Below are 14,092 nucleotides of genomic sequence, written 5' to 3'. Positions count from 1 at the left end.
ATGATGTATTCTTTGCTTAAAATATGCACACACTTTATTTTGTTCGCCGAAAAATATCTCCTATACATTAATGGTGCGTCGGATTTTTTCTGAGACCGTGCGTGGCGTTTTGATGTGCAGTGGGGCACGGGGGGCACGGAACTGACTGCGCACGCTTCTCGCAGGATGCTCGCTGCCGGGGGGGGGGGCCGAGCCGGGCCGAGGGGAACCGAACGCGGCGCGTAGTAATACACAAGAAAGAGGAGCGAGCGAAGAGCAGGGATGTGCCAAAACTAGAATAGAACTTAACATACGCCGCCCGCCTTGAAGGGACTTCCTTCAACATAAAACAAACTTAGTTAATACCTTTTATAATTGATTCCCGAAAATGAAAGCTCTAACAAGCCTAGAGCTATAGCTATTTGATTAAAATTGCGGCTTACGTATTAAGGCACGTACTTCTTGAAAAAATACATAAAAAAAAAAAAGGCGAAACAGAGGTCGGAGGACCTTGTTTATGATCATTGCGACGAATCGCTGGGTTGAATGGGCAGTATGGCTAACTTAATTAAGGGTCTAACATAAGAACCTTTGCTTGTTTTTACTAGGGCTGACCGAGCCATGCCGTCGGCTCCTTCGTACACCTTTTCTATTCTGCCGGTTAACCAATACAAGGGAGCCATTCCAGGTTGTTTTACCAACACCAGTTGACCAGTTTGTAACTGAGTACCCTTGGATAGCCTCCATTTATTCCTTTCCTGCAGGGACGACAGGTACTCCCTGCTCCACCTTGACCAAAAATGTTGTCTCAATTGTTCGATTAATTGCCATCTAGATAGCAAATTCACCTTAACTTCACTTAAATCTGTGGAAGGAAGACTGTTCAGAGGAGCACCAACCAGAAAGTGTCCCGGGCTTAAAAATGTCATGTCGTTAGGATCGGAGCTTAGAGGTGATAATGGTCTAGAATTTAATATTGCTTCAATTTCGCAAAATGTTGTCTGCATTTCTTCAAATGTCAAGTGGACTCCGCCGACTATTCGAGTTAAATGAAATTTAGCTGACTTTACCGCCACCTCCCAAAGCCCGCCGAAATGAGGAGCGTTGGGTGGAATTAAGTTCCAAGTTATTTGATGTTCGCGCAAAAAGTTTTCAGTGACTGACTTGAATTGAGGGGTTTTGATAAAATCGTAGAGTTCTTTGATCAGTCTTTGTGCACCGACAAAAGTAGTCGCGTTGTCCGAATACATGCAGGTTGGTTTGCCCCTTCGGGAAATGAGCCTTTTGAACGCGGCGATAAATGCGTCGGTGGTTAGATCGCTTACTAATTCCAAATGGATGGCTTTAGTGGCAAAGCACACAAACACGGCGACGTAGGCTTTATGGTTTCGCGAATTACGACGCTTGCCCTCTCGCAATGTCATTGGTCCCGCATAGTCGATCCCGCAGTGTGAAAATGGGCGAGACACAGTGACTCTAGGAGCGGGTAATGGGCCCATTAGAGTTTCTGAAAAGGTTGGTCGAGCTTTAAAGCACGTGACGCATTGTCTTATGACGATTCTGGTAGTAGATTTTAGAGACAGGGGCCAAAATCTTTGCCGAACAGCAGCCATGGTTGCTAATACGCCTGAGTGGAAGTTGCGTAAGTGTTTGTATTCTATTACGCGTTTAGTCACTATGTGGCTTTTAGGTAACACGATTTGATGGCACGCGTCGAATTTCATTGTGGAGTTTCCCAATCGGCCTCCTACTCGGATTAAATCGTCATCAGTCATAAAGGGAGATAGACAAAGTAGCGAACTAGACGCGCATAGGTCTTGATTTCCTTTTAGAGCCTTATATTCGTTGGGAAACGCTTGCCTTTGAGCGATTCTACAAAATAGATCGAGAGAGTTGGAGATCTCAGTTGGATTGACAGTAATGGATGGTTTTGGTACAGTGTTGGGTTTCAAGAATCTGAGGCAGTATGCTAATATTCTACAGGCCTTATTGAGGCTGGAGGTCCTGTTGAGTAAGTCATTTGTGATGCTGCCATCCATGGCTAGAGCCACGTTGGTCTGTTTTTTTTGTTCAGGCATGTCATTCGCGATGAGATCAAAGTTACCACTTGGCCATTGATTTTCAGGTAGTTTTAGATAGGAGGGACCATGCCACCAAATTTCGGAATTTATTAGATCATTGGTTAACAATCGGGACAGCAAGTCTGCTGGGTTATCAGTCGACGCGACGTGTCGCCAACTGCTTGTTTTGGTTAGATCTTGGATTTCTACAACGCGATTCGCGACGAAAGTGGACCATTTGCGCGACGGGGACGTAAACCAATTAAGCGTGATAGTGGAGTCCGACCAAAGCCAGATCTTGATGTCCTTTAGGTCTATTGATGATTTGATTTTATTGACTAATTGGGACAACAGCAGTACTGCTGATAATTCGAGGCGCGGCAGAGATATGGCCTTGAGTGGGGCGACTCGAGATTTCGAGCAAAGCAAGTGTGATTGGTATTCATTTGAAGGCATTCGAGTGCGAATATACACGCAGGCACCGTATGCGCGTTGGCTTGCGTCGCAGTAACCGTGAAGTTGTATGAATTTTGAATCAGTGTGTTGCTTGACGCAACGAGGTATTCGAACGCGCGTGAGGTTAGGGAGCTGCAATCTAAATTGTATCCATCTGGTGTGGATTTCTTGGGGGATTGATTCATCCCAATTGGTGCCGGCCTGCCATAAATCTTGCAGCAAGATTTTGGCTATCACAATGATTGGGCCTAATAAACCTAGAGGGTCAAATAGTCTCGACACCTCGGCTAGTAGAGAACGTTTGGTCACGGTTTGCGATAATTGAGTGGAGTCATGAGAAAAGAGGAAAGTGTCGTTGTCTCTGTCCCACAGGATTCCTAACAGCTTGAAATCTGAGTCTAAGTCCAGAGATATGAGTTTTTCGCCTTGATTGTTTATTCCATGTAAGAGCTCAGGGCAGTTGGACGCCCACTTGCTCAACTCAAAGTTTCCTAATTTTAATAGTTGCAATATTTGATCCCGAATGAATTTGGCTTCGGACTTTGAATCGGCTCCCGTAAGGAGATCGTCGACATAAAAGTCGCGTTTGAGATGTAGCGACCCCACGGGAAAAACCGACATGTATCGTTCAGCCAAATCTTGTAGACAGCGAGTAGCCAAGTAGGAGGCTGATGTCGTACCGTAAGTGACGGTGGTTAATTCAAAGGGTGTGACGTTTAAAGAAGGTTCCTCACGCCACAATATCCGTTGCAAATGCGTCTGCGAGGGATGAATCAGGACTTGCCTGTACATTTTAATTATATCCGCAACCATTGCGTATCGAAAGGTGCGAAAACACATGAGGATGGATATTAAATCCTGTTGGACAACTGGTCCTGTCATTAAACAATCGATTAGAGAGACGCCAGTATTAGTTTTGCAAGAACCATCAAATACTACACGAAGTTTGGTAGTTTTGGCATCTTCTTTCAATACGCAATGGTGCGGTAAGTAGTATGCAGCTCGTAGGCTAGACGGATCCTCGTCTATCGGCTTCATGTGCCCCAACGCAAGGTACTCGCTCATGAAGGCCGAATACTGTAGCTTTAAATGAGAATTGTTACGAAAACGCCTCTCTAATGAATGTAGTCGCCTCAACGCCATTTCTCTGGAATCGCCAAGGTTATCAAGCACTTCTTGTTTGACGGGTAACTTAACTACGTACCTGCCTTGATCGTTCCTTGTAACTGTTTCTACAAAATGTTTTTCACAGACCTTTTCTTGGAGAGTATAATTACTTGATCCGTCTTTAAAGGTATCTATTACCCAAAATTTGTTCAATTGATCGTGAAGCCTTGCGTTGGTGACTGAAGCGTGAAATGATTTAACGACACTGGACCGGGGACTAGGAGTATCGCATTTACCAGCTAGGACCCAGCCCAACCTTGTCTTTTGTAGGATGGGGTGGTTGGGGGAAGCCTTTATTTGATCTATGCATAAAATCTTCCAAAATGTTTCGGCACCGATTAGTACATCTATCTTAGAGGATATATTGAATTTGGGGTCGGCCAAAGGTAAGTTGCGTGGTATGTTGAAGGCCGAGCGTTCGAGAGTGAAGGTCGGCAGATAATCGGTAATCTGATCTGTGACGATGCAGTCAATGTCCATCGAAAAGGAGTTTAATCTGGAGTGCAAGGTAATCTGGACTGTTTGAGATGCTTGCGTAGTGGTGCCATTTATGCCGGATATGGCCGTGTCTGCTAAACGAGGGGTTAGGCCTAGCGACGCTACGAGGTCCTTGGTGACGAAATTAACTTGGGAGCCCGAGTCCAGCAAAGCGCGACAAGGACGTTGAGATTTGCCACGACCGTCAGCGAGCAATACCGCGGTGGATAAAAGCACGTTATTGGTTGGTGCGACACTGGAGGAATGTGTTACTACCGCTGTGGCGGTGGGTTCAGTGGCATGGTCTTCCTGTTTAGGCTTATTGCCTGTACTGTTTTCATCTTGCAGATGTAAAAGCGTATTGTGTTTGCGTGAGCATATTCTACAGTTGCCGGAAGGGCATTGACTCGAGCTGTGGTTGGCCGCTTTAAGGCAATTGAGACAAATCTTATGACGACGGGCGCTTTCTATTCGTTTGGGAATAGTTAGTGATAAGAATTGTTTGCATTGGTGAATTGAATGCTCCCCCTGACAGACGTCACATTTTGACTTAGTAACCGCGTTGCAAGAAAGCTTTTGTTTATCATTAGAGTGTGCACGCAAACTTGTGGCTTTACCGGATAAGTTAGACGACCGACTTGATGACTCGAGGACTTGACAGCGATGGGACAAGAACTTGAGCAGTTGTCTTAAGGTAGGCAGCACATCGCCGGTTAAGGTCATCTTCCATTCTCGCGAGGTAGTTGGGTCAAGTTTTGAAACTAATATATGTATTAATAGGTCGTCCCATTCATGTACTGGACGCTTCAATGCTTTTAGGGCCTGCATATGGCGAGTCGTGCCGTGCGTGATTTGACGGAGTTCGATTGCGTTTTCCTTGGTCATGCTTGGCAGGCCAACGATGGCCTTGAGGTGATTTTCTACAACAAGACGCTTGTTGTCGTATCTTTCCTTTAGGAGACTCCACGCGACTTCGTAATTCGCGTCAGACATTTCGAGCGCGCAGATTAGTTCGTGTGCTTCACCCGTTATCGCGGCTCTCAAATACTGCAATTTATGGATATCATTGAGTGACGCGTTCGAGTGAATGACTGACAAAAATGCGTTATAAAAGGGGAACCATTCGTCATACCGTCCGGAAAACTTTGGCAGGTCGAGTTTCGGGAGTCGAACGTTGCACGATGCTGGTGACGCATCAGAGGCGTTGGAAGGCGACGGAGAGATAGTTACGTTAGGATGCGAAACCACGGTAGATCGTAATAGATTCCGTATTTTTGCGGATAGATTGTAAAATGCTTCCTCAAAGGCGGCTCGATCATTATCCTCGATTTCTTCGATTATTTCAATTTGAGTCTGTACGTTATCGTATTCTTGCCAGTACTGATCTAGCTTGATTTTGCGTTCTTCAAGTTGCGAGATAACTACTGAGTTGACGATAGAAATTGACTCAACGTATGTTTTTATACGCGTGCACGAGGATTTGATAATCGAGCGACGCCGTTTAAGGTGAACGAGATCCGATTCGTTAGACATCTTGCGAAATTAGAGCAAAGAGAAAAAATTAAATTTTCTGGTTGGTAGTTAGTGAACAAGCCTTCCTTACCTTAAGTTACGCAGTACTGTCGTTAGCGATCGCATATAACCTGACCCTACTGAGGTAGAAGCCCGCGTGAAATGATGCGAAGATTTGAGTAATGGCGGCTGCACCGTCCTTGCAGGTCGCTGGTGCTGTTGGCAGCGTTGAAAGTCACGTTGTTATGGCGGGAACTCTGATGGGTCGTCGGGTCGTAACGGCGGATGTTGCGAAGATTCGTCATTGAGCCGAAGACGCACAAGAAAGTCGCCGTGCCGTTGGTTACGGTGATTTGCTTCGTCTCGTCGTAATGGCGGATGTCGAAAGATTCGTCGCTCTGTTGAGACGACGAGGCGCGTGGTCGCGCTGTTGCGTACGGAGGATCGCTCGTCGTATGGTTGCTGACGACGGGCGCTTCGTCTCGCCGTAATGGCGGACGTCGAAAGATTCGTCGCTCTGTTGAGACGACGAGGCGCGTGGTCACGCTGTTACGTACGGAGGATCGCTCGTCGTGTGGTTGCTGACGACGGGCGCTTCGTCTCGCCGTAATGGCGGACGTCGAAAGATTCGTCGCTCTGTTGAGACGACGAGGTGCGTGGTCACGCTGTTGCGGACGCGGAATTGTGAATGCAGGACAGCGATGAATTTCGCGTCTTGCTAATGGCTGATTTCTCACCTGACTGGTTAAGAAACTATTATCTGTAGTTACCGATGTTGATATTTTTGGGAAGGTGTGTCTTGAAGAGTCGTTCAATGCATCCGGTGTGTCCGGTGAACTTCGTGGATTCGATGAATTCGCTGAATCCGGCTCGAAGGACCAAATGTTAAATCTCCTTTAACGCGTAACTGTGTAGGCTGGAAAGCCTTCCACGTGTGCACACCGGTATGGTTTCTTCGGGGCGACGTGGGCAGAATAATGATGTATTCTTTGCTTAAAATATGCACACACTTTATTTTGTTCGCCGAAAAATATCTCCTATACATTAATGGTGCGTCGGATTTTTTCTGAGACCGTGCGTGGCGTTCTGATGTGCAGTGGGGCACGGGGGGCACGGAACTGACTGCGCACGCTTCTCGCAGGATGCTCGCTGCCGGGGGGGGGCCGAGCCGGGCCGAGGGGAACCGAACGCGGCGCGTAATAATACACAAGAAAGAGGAGCGAGCGAAGAGCAGGGATGTGCCAAAACTAGAATAGAACTTAACATATATGTATGTGCCTACGTACATTTTCATTGTTACAAATGCGAATATAAATTAATATGAAGCAAAATATTTTTTAACATTTAAAACTGCAAATACAATATAACAAAATATATAATATCAAGAAAAAAATATAAAATACAAACTGCAATAACTATTTGCATAATTATATTATTTACACTATATGCACGTAGCACGCTCTGATAATAAAGATAATATAAGTATATAATTTAATTTAATTTGAAGTGTGAAAATACATTTATACGCGTGTATATATACATTTTGCATACGGCACGGACAAATAACTTTAATATCAGTGTTGATAGAGGGACCGGTTGTTTTCGCGCAAGCGCATCACGTGAGACTTCAATAAAATATCCATTAGTAATAGAAAGGAGATCTTTGATCATACATCTTGCACACGACACCAACGTATAAATATAGCAACAGTGATAGATGGATCGGTTGTTTTCGCGCAAGCGTGAGGCTTCAATAAAGCATCTATTAGTAATAGTGTTAGCAATGGATTATGCAGGCGCGTCCTCTGGCTCAGCGGTAGTTTCGGGCGTCTTCTTATTGCGCGTAGTCATTTTCAAATGTTTATTACGCAACTGATAATGAAAATTTTAAGACACAGGGATAAGCGTTTCAAGCCGCGGAGGGAGTGGGGGTGAGAGAAATGTGTATCTCACCGAATTTGTTCTATTCCACTGCTGTCACCAAAAATGTTACGTCCCGGGCGTGCGGGTGGGGCGGCGCACAGTGGGCTCAAATCGATTCTAGCCGGCCAAAAATAAAAAAAATATGAAGACATTTTTTAATTTGAATGAAAATTGGTATACTAAAGTTTTCGAGATTGCTGACTACGAATCAAAAGTCAAAATTACAAAAAACAAAATGGTGGATCTAATATGGCGAACATATATATTTAAAAAGTTTCAAATTTAGCCGAAACTCGGTATATAGGAATTTTCAAAATTGCAGATTACAAATCAATATCAAAAAATATCATATAAATAATAATAAAATATAATATTATTTACAACAATTTTTCTTCCCATTAGCATTACCCAGGGCCAACGACGAGGACGTTGAAAGAAATGTAGCCCCACTTTTTTGTTGATTTTGTTCATTTTTGTTATTTTTTTGTTTTTTGCTTTTATTTTTTTTTTTCTATATCTTATTTAATTGTTATATATTTTGCTTAATATCATTATTAAGATTTTTGCAGTTTTTTTTTATTAAGTTAGTGTAATTTTAATCATCGTCATCGTTATTATCGTCATCAGACTCATCTTCCTGATTAATGATATCAGGTTGTTTCAGGAGATTTAAAACGTCTGCAGAAATAGTGCTACTTTTTTTGGGAAGCATTCGTCTGAGAGATGTAATATAAGGATCAGACGAAGCAAGTAATCTTTTAAATAAATCCTCATTTGTTGCTACCCGCGAACGTTTTCTGGTATGGTGCTCTCTGAAGTATCGACAATCTTTGTTTCTTGCCTCTTGAGCTTCTTCAGATAACTGCCCAATGGGGAGAATGGCTGACGATACAATCATCTCACCATGATCCAATAATTTATGTACAGTTGGAGGCATTGGATACCAATTATAAACCTTCCTATATAGATCTGCAGTTTCTTTACAATATTTTCCAAATTTAATGGAATCAATTTCAAAACCAGAAGAAATGGCTTTCAATAATGTAGAAAATCTGACGACAAGATCTTTATCAACTCCAGTAATTTGACTGGACACTACCGGATTCTCGAAGAATCTACGGGCACTGTTGCCGTCATTCGTGTTTCCACTTCCTTGCTTTGGCATATCTACAATTAATCCCAGTCGTTGTCGGAGCTGATCTTGAATGCATTTTTTTTGTTTCTCGAATTCTATTTTATCGATGCCCGTAATGCGCCATTTTTTCAGTGGGATTCTGTACGCAATATGAATCAGACACTCGAAATATCTTATTAAGCAATGGAGTGGAGAGATACCAAATGACAAAGCAGATTCATCTATGCAACGATTCGATAGGTCTAACTGTTTTAGGTTTTTAGAGGTTGCCTTACATATATAACACATCATGCTGGAGGTGTCCTTCAACGCGTTCCATACCTTTCCGTCAGCCATGGTTAATACCATTTTGAAATTCACCATGATTTCGAATGGTTGTTCCAACTTCAATGGTAACAATTTAGTAATCTGTGAAGTCACGTATTCTTCTTCAGTTCTAATAACGGTTGCAGTTTCTTTCAGAAATTGAAAACGTAAAGGCCTGCTGTATCTCACTGAACGAGGATTGCTCCACAATATGGCCATGTTTCCATTTGGAAAAGTATATCTGAGCTGTAATGGAACGAGCCATGTCGCAAAAAGATTGTGATCTGAAGATTTCAAACCGGAAGAAGCGTTTTGCTTATACTGGGATTGTCCAGATGAACCGTCAAAACCCCATTTTACAATTAATTCAAGTTTTTGTACTGATGTACCCAATGAAATCAAAACGGTCTCACATGTTTGAAGCAAACGAGAAGCCGTATGATTTAAAAGAGACTGCAGGGAAACTTCTGCAGAATCATCAGTAACTGTAATTCCGTTAGGATAGCATTGCTTCTTTGCCTCAAGTATCCGTTTATAACTAGGATACAAATCACTTCCCATCTCCTTTGCTCCCAAACGGATTAAATTATATTGGGATTTCGTAAGTTTTCCTCTTATAAGTAATGATAACGCTTGATCTTCTGAATATTGACGATTCTCAGGTTTCTCAGGTTGTTTTGGAATGGAGCCAGACGATATAATATTATTGACGAAATGAGCAACTTGTCTTTTATCATCCTTACGTAAAGTCCTAGTTGCAGCCGATGCGACTTGTTCGACGGAATAAGACGATAACAATTCCGAACAATGTCGTCTTTTTGTTCTTTCGCTTGCATCTTCAAATGGAACTTTCGGACGCCCGCGTTTACCGGAACAAGCAGATTCCGTAATATTCATTTTATTTTTACGAAAAGAAAGTAATGAATTTGGAATGATGAATTCCTTGTCTAGCCATGATCTTGATTTTTTGATGAATTCATCCGAACTTTTTCGTAATTTTAATTTTTTCTGCGTAATCTTATTGAGAAAGAGGTGAATAGAATTATTCAGATCTTTTTCGATAGAAGGCAAACATTCCGAAAGACCTAATTTATTTAAAATAAAGCTTCGTAAAAATTCGAACCGAGAAGACGGTTGAACATCCTCTATTACCTTATACAGTTCAAGTCGCGTGAGAGAAACCATGTTTTGATATTTATAATCTAAATTAGTTGATTAATATATTTTAAGAACTATTAATAAAATTATCAAATGAAAACTGCGAATAAATGCGTGAACAAAAAACAAATTAACTACTCTAAGAAATATTATATAATATAGTAAAGAAAATTTACATATTGCAAAAGAAAGGTAAATTGAGAAATAAATAAATGTTCTCTTTAATATGTTTGGCTAAAGTATGCTCAGCATACAATTAGGCCAACAAGGGAATCTCATTTCAATGACCGCGGTCCCGTATTATATCCCCTTATTGTTCTAAATCTTTTCACAAGTAAGCACATTACCGCGCGCCCTCTATTAATGAGTTAATGGACGTTATTCGCGTTCGCGCGCGTTGGTGGCGGACGAAAAATCAAGATATGCATTAAATGCAAATTGAGTAAATGTGATAATGAAAGATTAATCTGAGTTATAGATAGAAAAAAATTATAAACAGGAATTCAAAACCTATGTAGAAAAAAGGAATTATTTATTTACGCCAAAAAAATATATATTAGATATAAAGATATTATTTTTATTTTAACCGCTTTGAATCAATAAAAACGAAGAAAACTCATGAGAGCCTGGATTGCAGCTGTTTTCGTCTATTATTCAATAAAAACTTAAAAATTATAGAAATGTACAATGAACAAGTAAAATCGAAAAAATAATTTAATAGTCTGAATTAATAGAATTTTTTTTCGATATGTGGATCGAGTATTAATATTTTAATTGCCAAAAATTTCGATTAAGATTTGGAGATTCAAAAGGGATAAAAAAGTAAGAATTGTAAGAACGAAAATAGGAATTCAAGATTTTGCAGACCAAAAAACATTATCAGAGGCTTAAATGACCATGAACAAAGTTCATAGTAAATTTTAAATTTCGACTCAAAAAACGTCTGCCGTATGGCGTCGCGTCGCTGCTCATAATAAGGCGCCGCGCGCCGCGCATTGGAACACAAAATGTGCTGTACATTAAAAAGCGCTGAAAATCGCGTGTTCTCCTTTTATATATCAGTTCTTATAGGTATGCACTCTATGTAGAAAAAGCCCCATCGTGGAAGTCGATGGAAGTTTTTTTATACAACTCAATATATAATCTGTTTTAAATTTTATAAAGTGGTTGCAGAATCTCAAAGACTGAAAAAATCTGGATTGATTTAATAATGATATAAGGGGTTTTTCAGAGGCTTATTAGTTGATAGATTATAGAAAAAGAACTTTTATTGATTACATTAATAATAACTTTGAATAATCGCCATCTGTTTGGATTACTTATTGGAGTTGCTTAAGCGATGCTATATAATCAATTGAGTTTGATTGTAAATATCTTTCTTAAACAATGGCATATTTCATTAAAACTTTCATTTTCGTGTACCTTCGATTATTATGAAACATGAAAAACACATATTTGATAATAATTTTTAATTCCATTTTTTTCATTTTTGGCCGGCTAGAATCGATTTGAGCCCACTGTGCGGCGTCGCCGATATTCTCCCGTAGCCGGAGAAGAGGGGGAAAAAGATTAGAGGAACGAGTCGAGCGGTCCACCGTTCCTCTGGAAATTAAGTAGTGGCAGGCAAATTCAGGCAATTTTCACAACAAAAAAAAAATCTTATTCGCGACGTTTATTCGGAGGAATTTATGTCTGTTTGTGAAAAAAGCGATTAACGTCGGTCGTTCCGAATTATACGGATCTTCTCCCGTTAGATTTAGGTATTGTATAAAATCGCTTAAAATATCGCTACAGATAAGACATTCATCGAGAAGTCTAAAAATTGTTAAACGCGTTGAACAGGAAATACACGCGTCGTAGCAGTGAGTAAATCCAATATGTATAGCGTGTCTTCGTTTCAAAACGTAGGATGAGCGGATTTCCCAAGAAGCACGGATATAGCACGCGGAACAGATTATATGTTCTATGTCAAGACGGTGTTGATAAATTCGCGAGATAGAACATTTAGCGGATGTGATCCATTCGAAATAATGAGCTGGCCGCGCGTTCGTGTTAAAAGTCGCCGGAGAATGAAGCGAACGCGGAGGGCACATAACTTGCCTGTTCTTTCTTTACTCGGTGTCTTCGTCGGAATCGTAAAGGCGATACGGAGATATAGATCGTGCGACGGTTACAGTAATCGGAGTATTATAAAAAGTGATGTGATAACGTGCGGAAAGGGTAGGTATTATAAACGACTCAAATTTCGTGGTGCAGACGCTGCAATCGTCATATGAGACGGTGGTATTTAATATTACGCAGCATTCGGAGCACTCTTCATAGATGGGACTAGTACCGCAGTGGATGTAGTGACGGATTTCCTCGTCGTATCTGCTAGGGTCGGATTGATCGCTGATGCAATTGTGACAAAGGATAGAATTATTTAAACGATTCCGAAAAAGAAAGACTTTATTGCACGAAATTATCTCGTTTGTGATTCCGCGTGGGCGAAGAGGAATTTCATATTTTCGTGGGAAGACGCGGTTAGTTACGCCCATGATATTTGTGCGAGGCACATATTAATATTAAGATTTACGCGACGGTTAGGAAAATCACGGCGCTGAGTAGAGGGGAGACGTTTGACTCGAATAGGCGGCTCTCTACAACGGCGATAGTGGGGGAGCCAGAGCGATGCGTCGGCGTCGTTGCTCGGCGGTATAAAATGGCGCGAGGCGCGTTCAGCCACGTGGCTGCGTGAAAATCGAGATCTATTCTTCGCGAGACACTCCGAATTCACTGTTCGATATTGAGAATTGATCCAAGCACTTAACCTATTTTTGGAGGCGTAAAACTCGTACCTTGAATCTTCCTTAGGAATATGTGTCACGTCGATAGGTCGTTTTCCAACGGAGATTTGTACTGGCTTATACGGAATGTGCGCAGGGGCATCCTTCTCTGTCGATGGGCGGATGGTGTAAGGTAAAGCGCGGGTCCTCAGCAGGAATGACTGACGGCTTGATGCGGGGCACGTGGAAAATGATGGGCACCAATTTATAGACACTGCTTCTAACTGGCAAGGATACGAGCGTTTCGGTTTTATCCGCGACCGCGTAATCTTCTCTTTCTACACCGAGGTAGTGGAGAAATCCGTGGGTAGGTAATGTTTGGTAAAGTTGTGGCTTTAATTCTGCGAACCTGGTATTTACGTCCGCCACGTCGCTGTTTCGACATTCGTGATGAAAATATTTTTATATAGTAAAAGTGGAATAAATGTTCGTAATTGTTATTAAAATAATTGTATTAGATTTGCGATCAATCATGTTCATCACGAAATTGAATAGGAGAAGGGCTCTTGTGAAAATAAAGGAAGCAGGAATTTTACTAAATGATTACTATATTTGAAATACTTAAATTTACAACTAAATATTGAAGCACAGAGTTTACAATGTGGTATTGTTATAAAAGTGTTAGATATTCTTGGTTGAAACAAGTATTATTCTAAGTTCGCTTTCTAATTTAACGCAAATTATTTTAAGTACACACGAGAATATGAAAATATTTTATGTTCGAAATCGAAGTATTCTAAGGTAAAGAGATGGAAATATTCTAAGTTTTGAATTGGAAATATTCTAAGTTAAATGAGTAAAAATGCAAATATTCTAAGATATGGAAGTTGAAATATTCTAAGATGTGGAAATATTCTAAGTTAAAATTTGGAATTGAAAATATTCTAAGATATGAAAGTAGAAATATTCTAAGATGTGGAAATATTCTAAGTTGAAATTTGGAATTGAAAATATTCTAAGATATGGAAATATTCTAAGTTGAAATGAAAGAAATAGAAGGAGCACGATGCTTGATCTTTGTTTGATCTCTAATCTTCTAATCTTCTACTAAGATCTACTTAAAATCTGATCTTGCATAAGGATATATAGTTACA

The 14,092-nt window shown here is 41.0% G+C and overlaps 2 protein-coding genes across 2 annotated transcripts; both read right to left on the bottom strand.

Moving 5' to 3' along the window:
• Positions 1-500: 500 nt before the first annotated feature.
• Positions 501-5,672, bottom strand: LOC118647363. Its single transcript, XM_036292138.1, has one exon. It carries the CDS (start codon positions 5,670-5,672, stop codon positions 501-503), a length of 5,172 nt encoding a protein of 1,723 aa, XP_036148031.1.
• Positions 5,673-8,143: 2,471 nt separating this feature from the next.
• On the bottom strand, positions 8,144-10,958 carry LOC118647442. Its single transcript, XM_036292391.1, has one exon. It carries the CDS (start codon positions 10,198-10,200, stop codon positions 8,170-8,172), a length of 2,031 nt encoding a protein of 676 aa, XP_036148284.1. The 5' UTR covers positions 10,201-10,958; the 3' UTR covers positions 8,144-8,169.
• Positions 10,959-14,092: the final 3,134 nt, after the last annotated feature.

This window comes from Monomorium pharaonis, chromosome 9 (genome assembly GCF_013373865.1).
Source record: "Monomorium pharaonis isolate MP-MQ-018 chromosome 9, ASM1337386v2, whole genome shotgun sequence".
NCBI lineage: Eukaryota > Metazoa > Arthropoda > Insecta > Hymenoptera > Formicidae > Monomorium > Monomorium pharaonis.
The sequence above is the reverse complement of the archived record's forward strand: the minus strand, read 5'-3'. Positions and strand labels throughout refer to the sequence as shown.

What these genes read in the sequence shown, in the direction of transcription:
- LOC118647442 (XM_036292391.1), bottom strand. Translation starts at nt 10,200, where the DNA reads ATGGTTTCTCTCACGCGACTTGAACTGTATAAGGTAATAGAGGATGTT.
- LOC118647363 (XM_036292138.1), bottom strand. Translation starts at nt 5,672, where the DNA reads ATGTCTAACGAATCGGATCTCGTTCACCTTAAACGGCGTCGCTCGATT.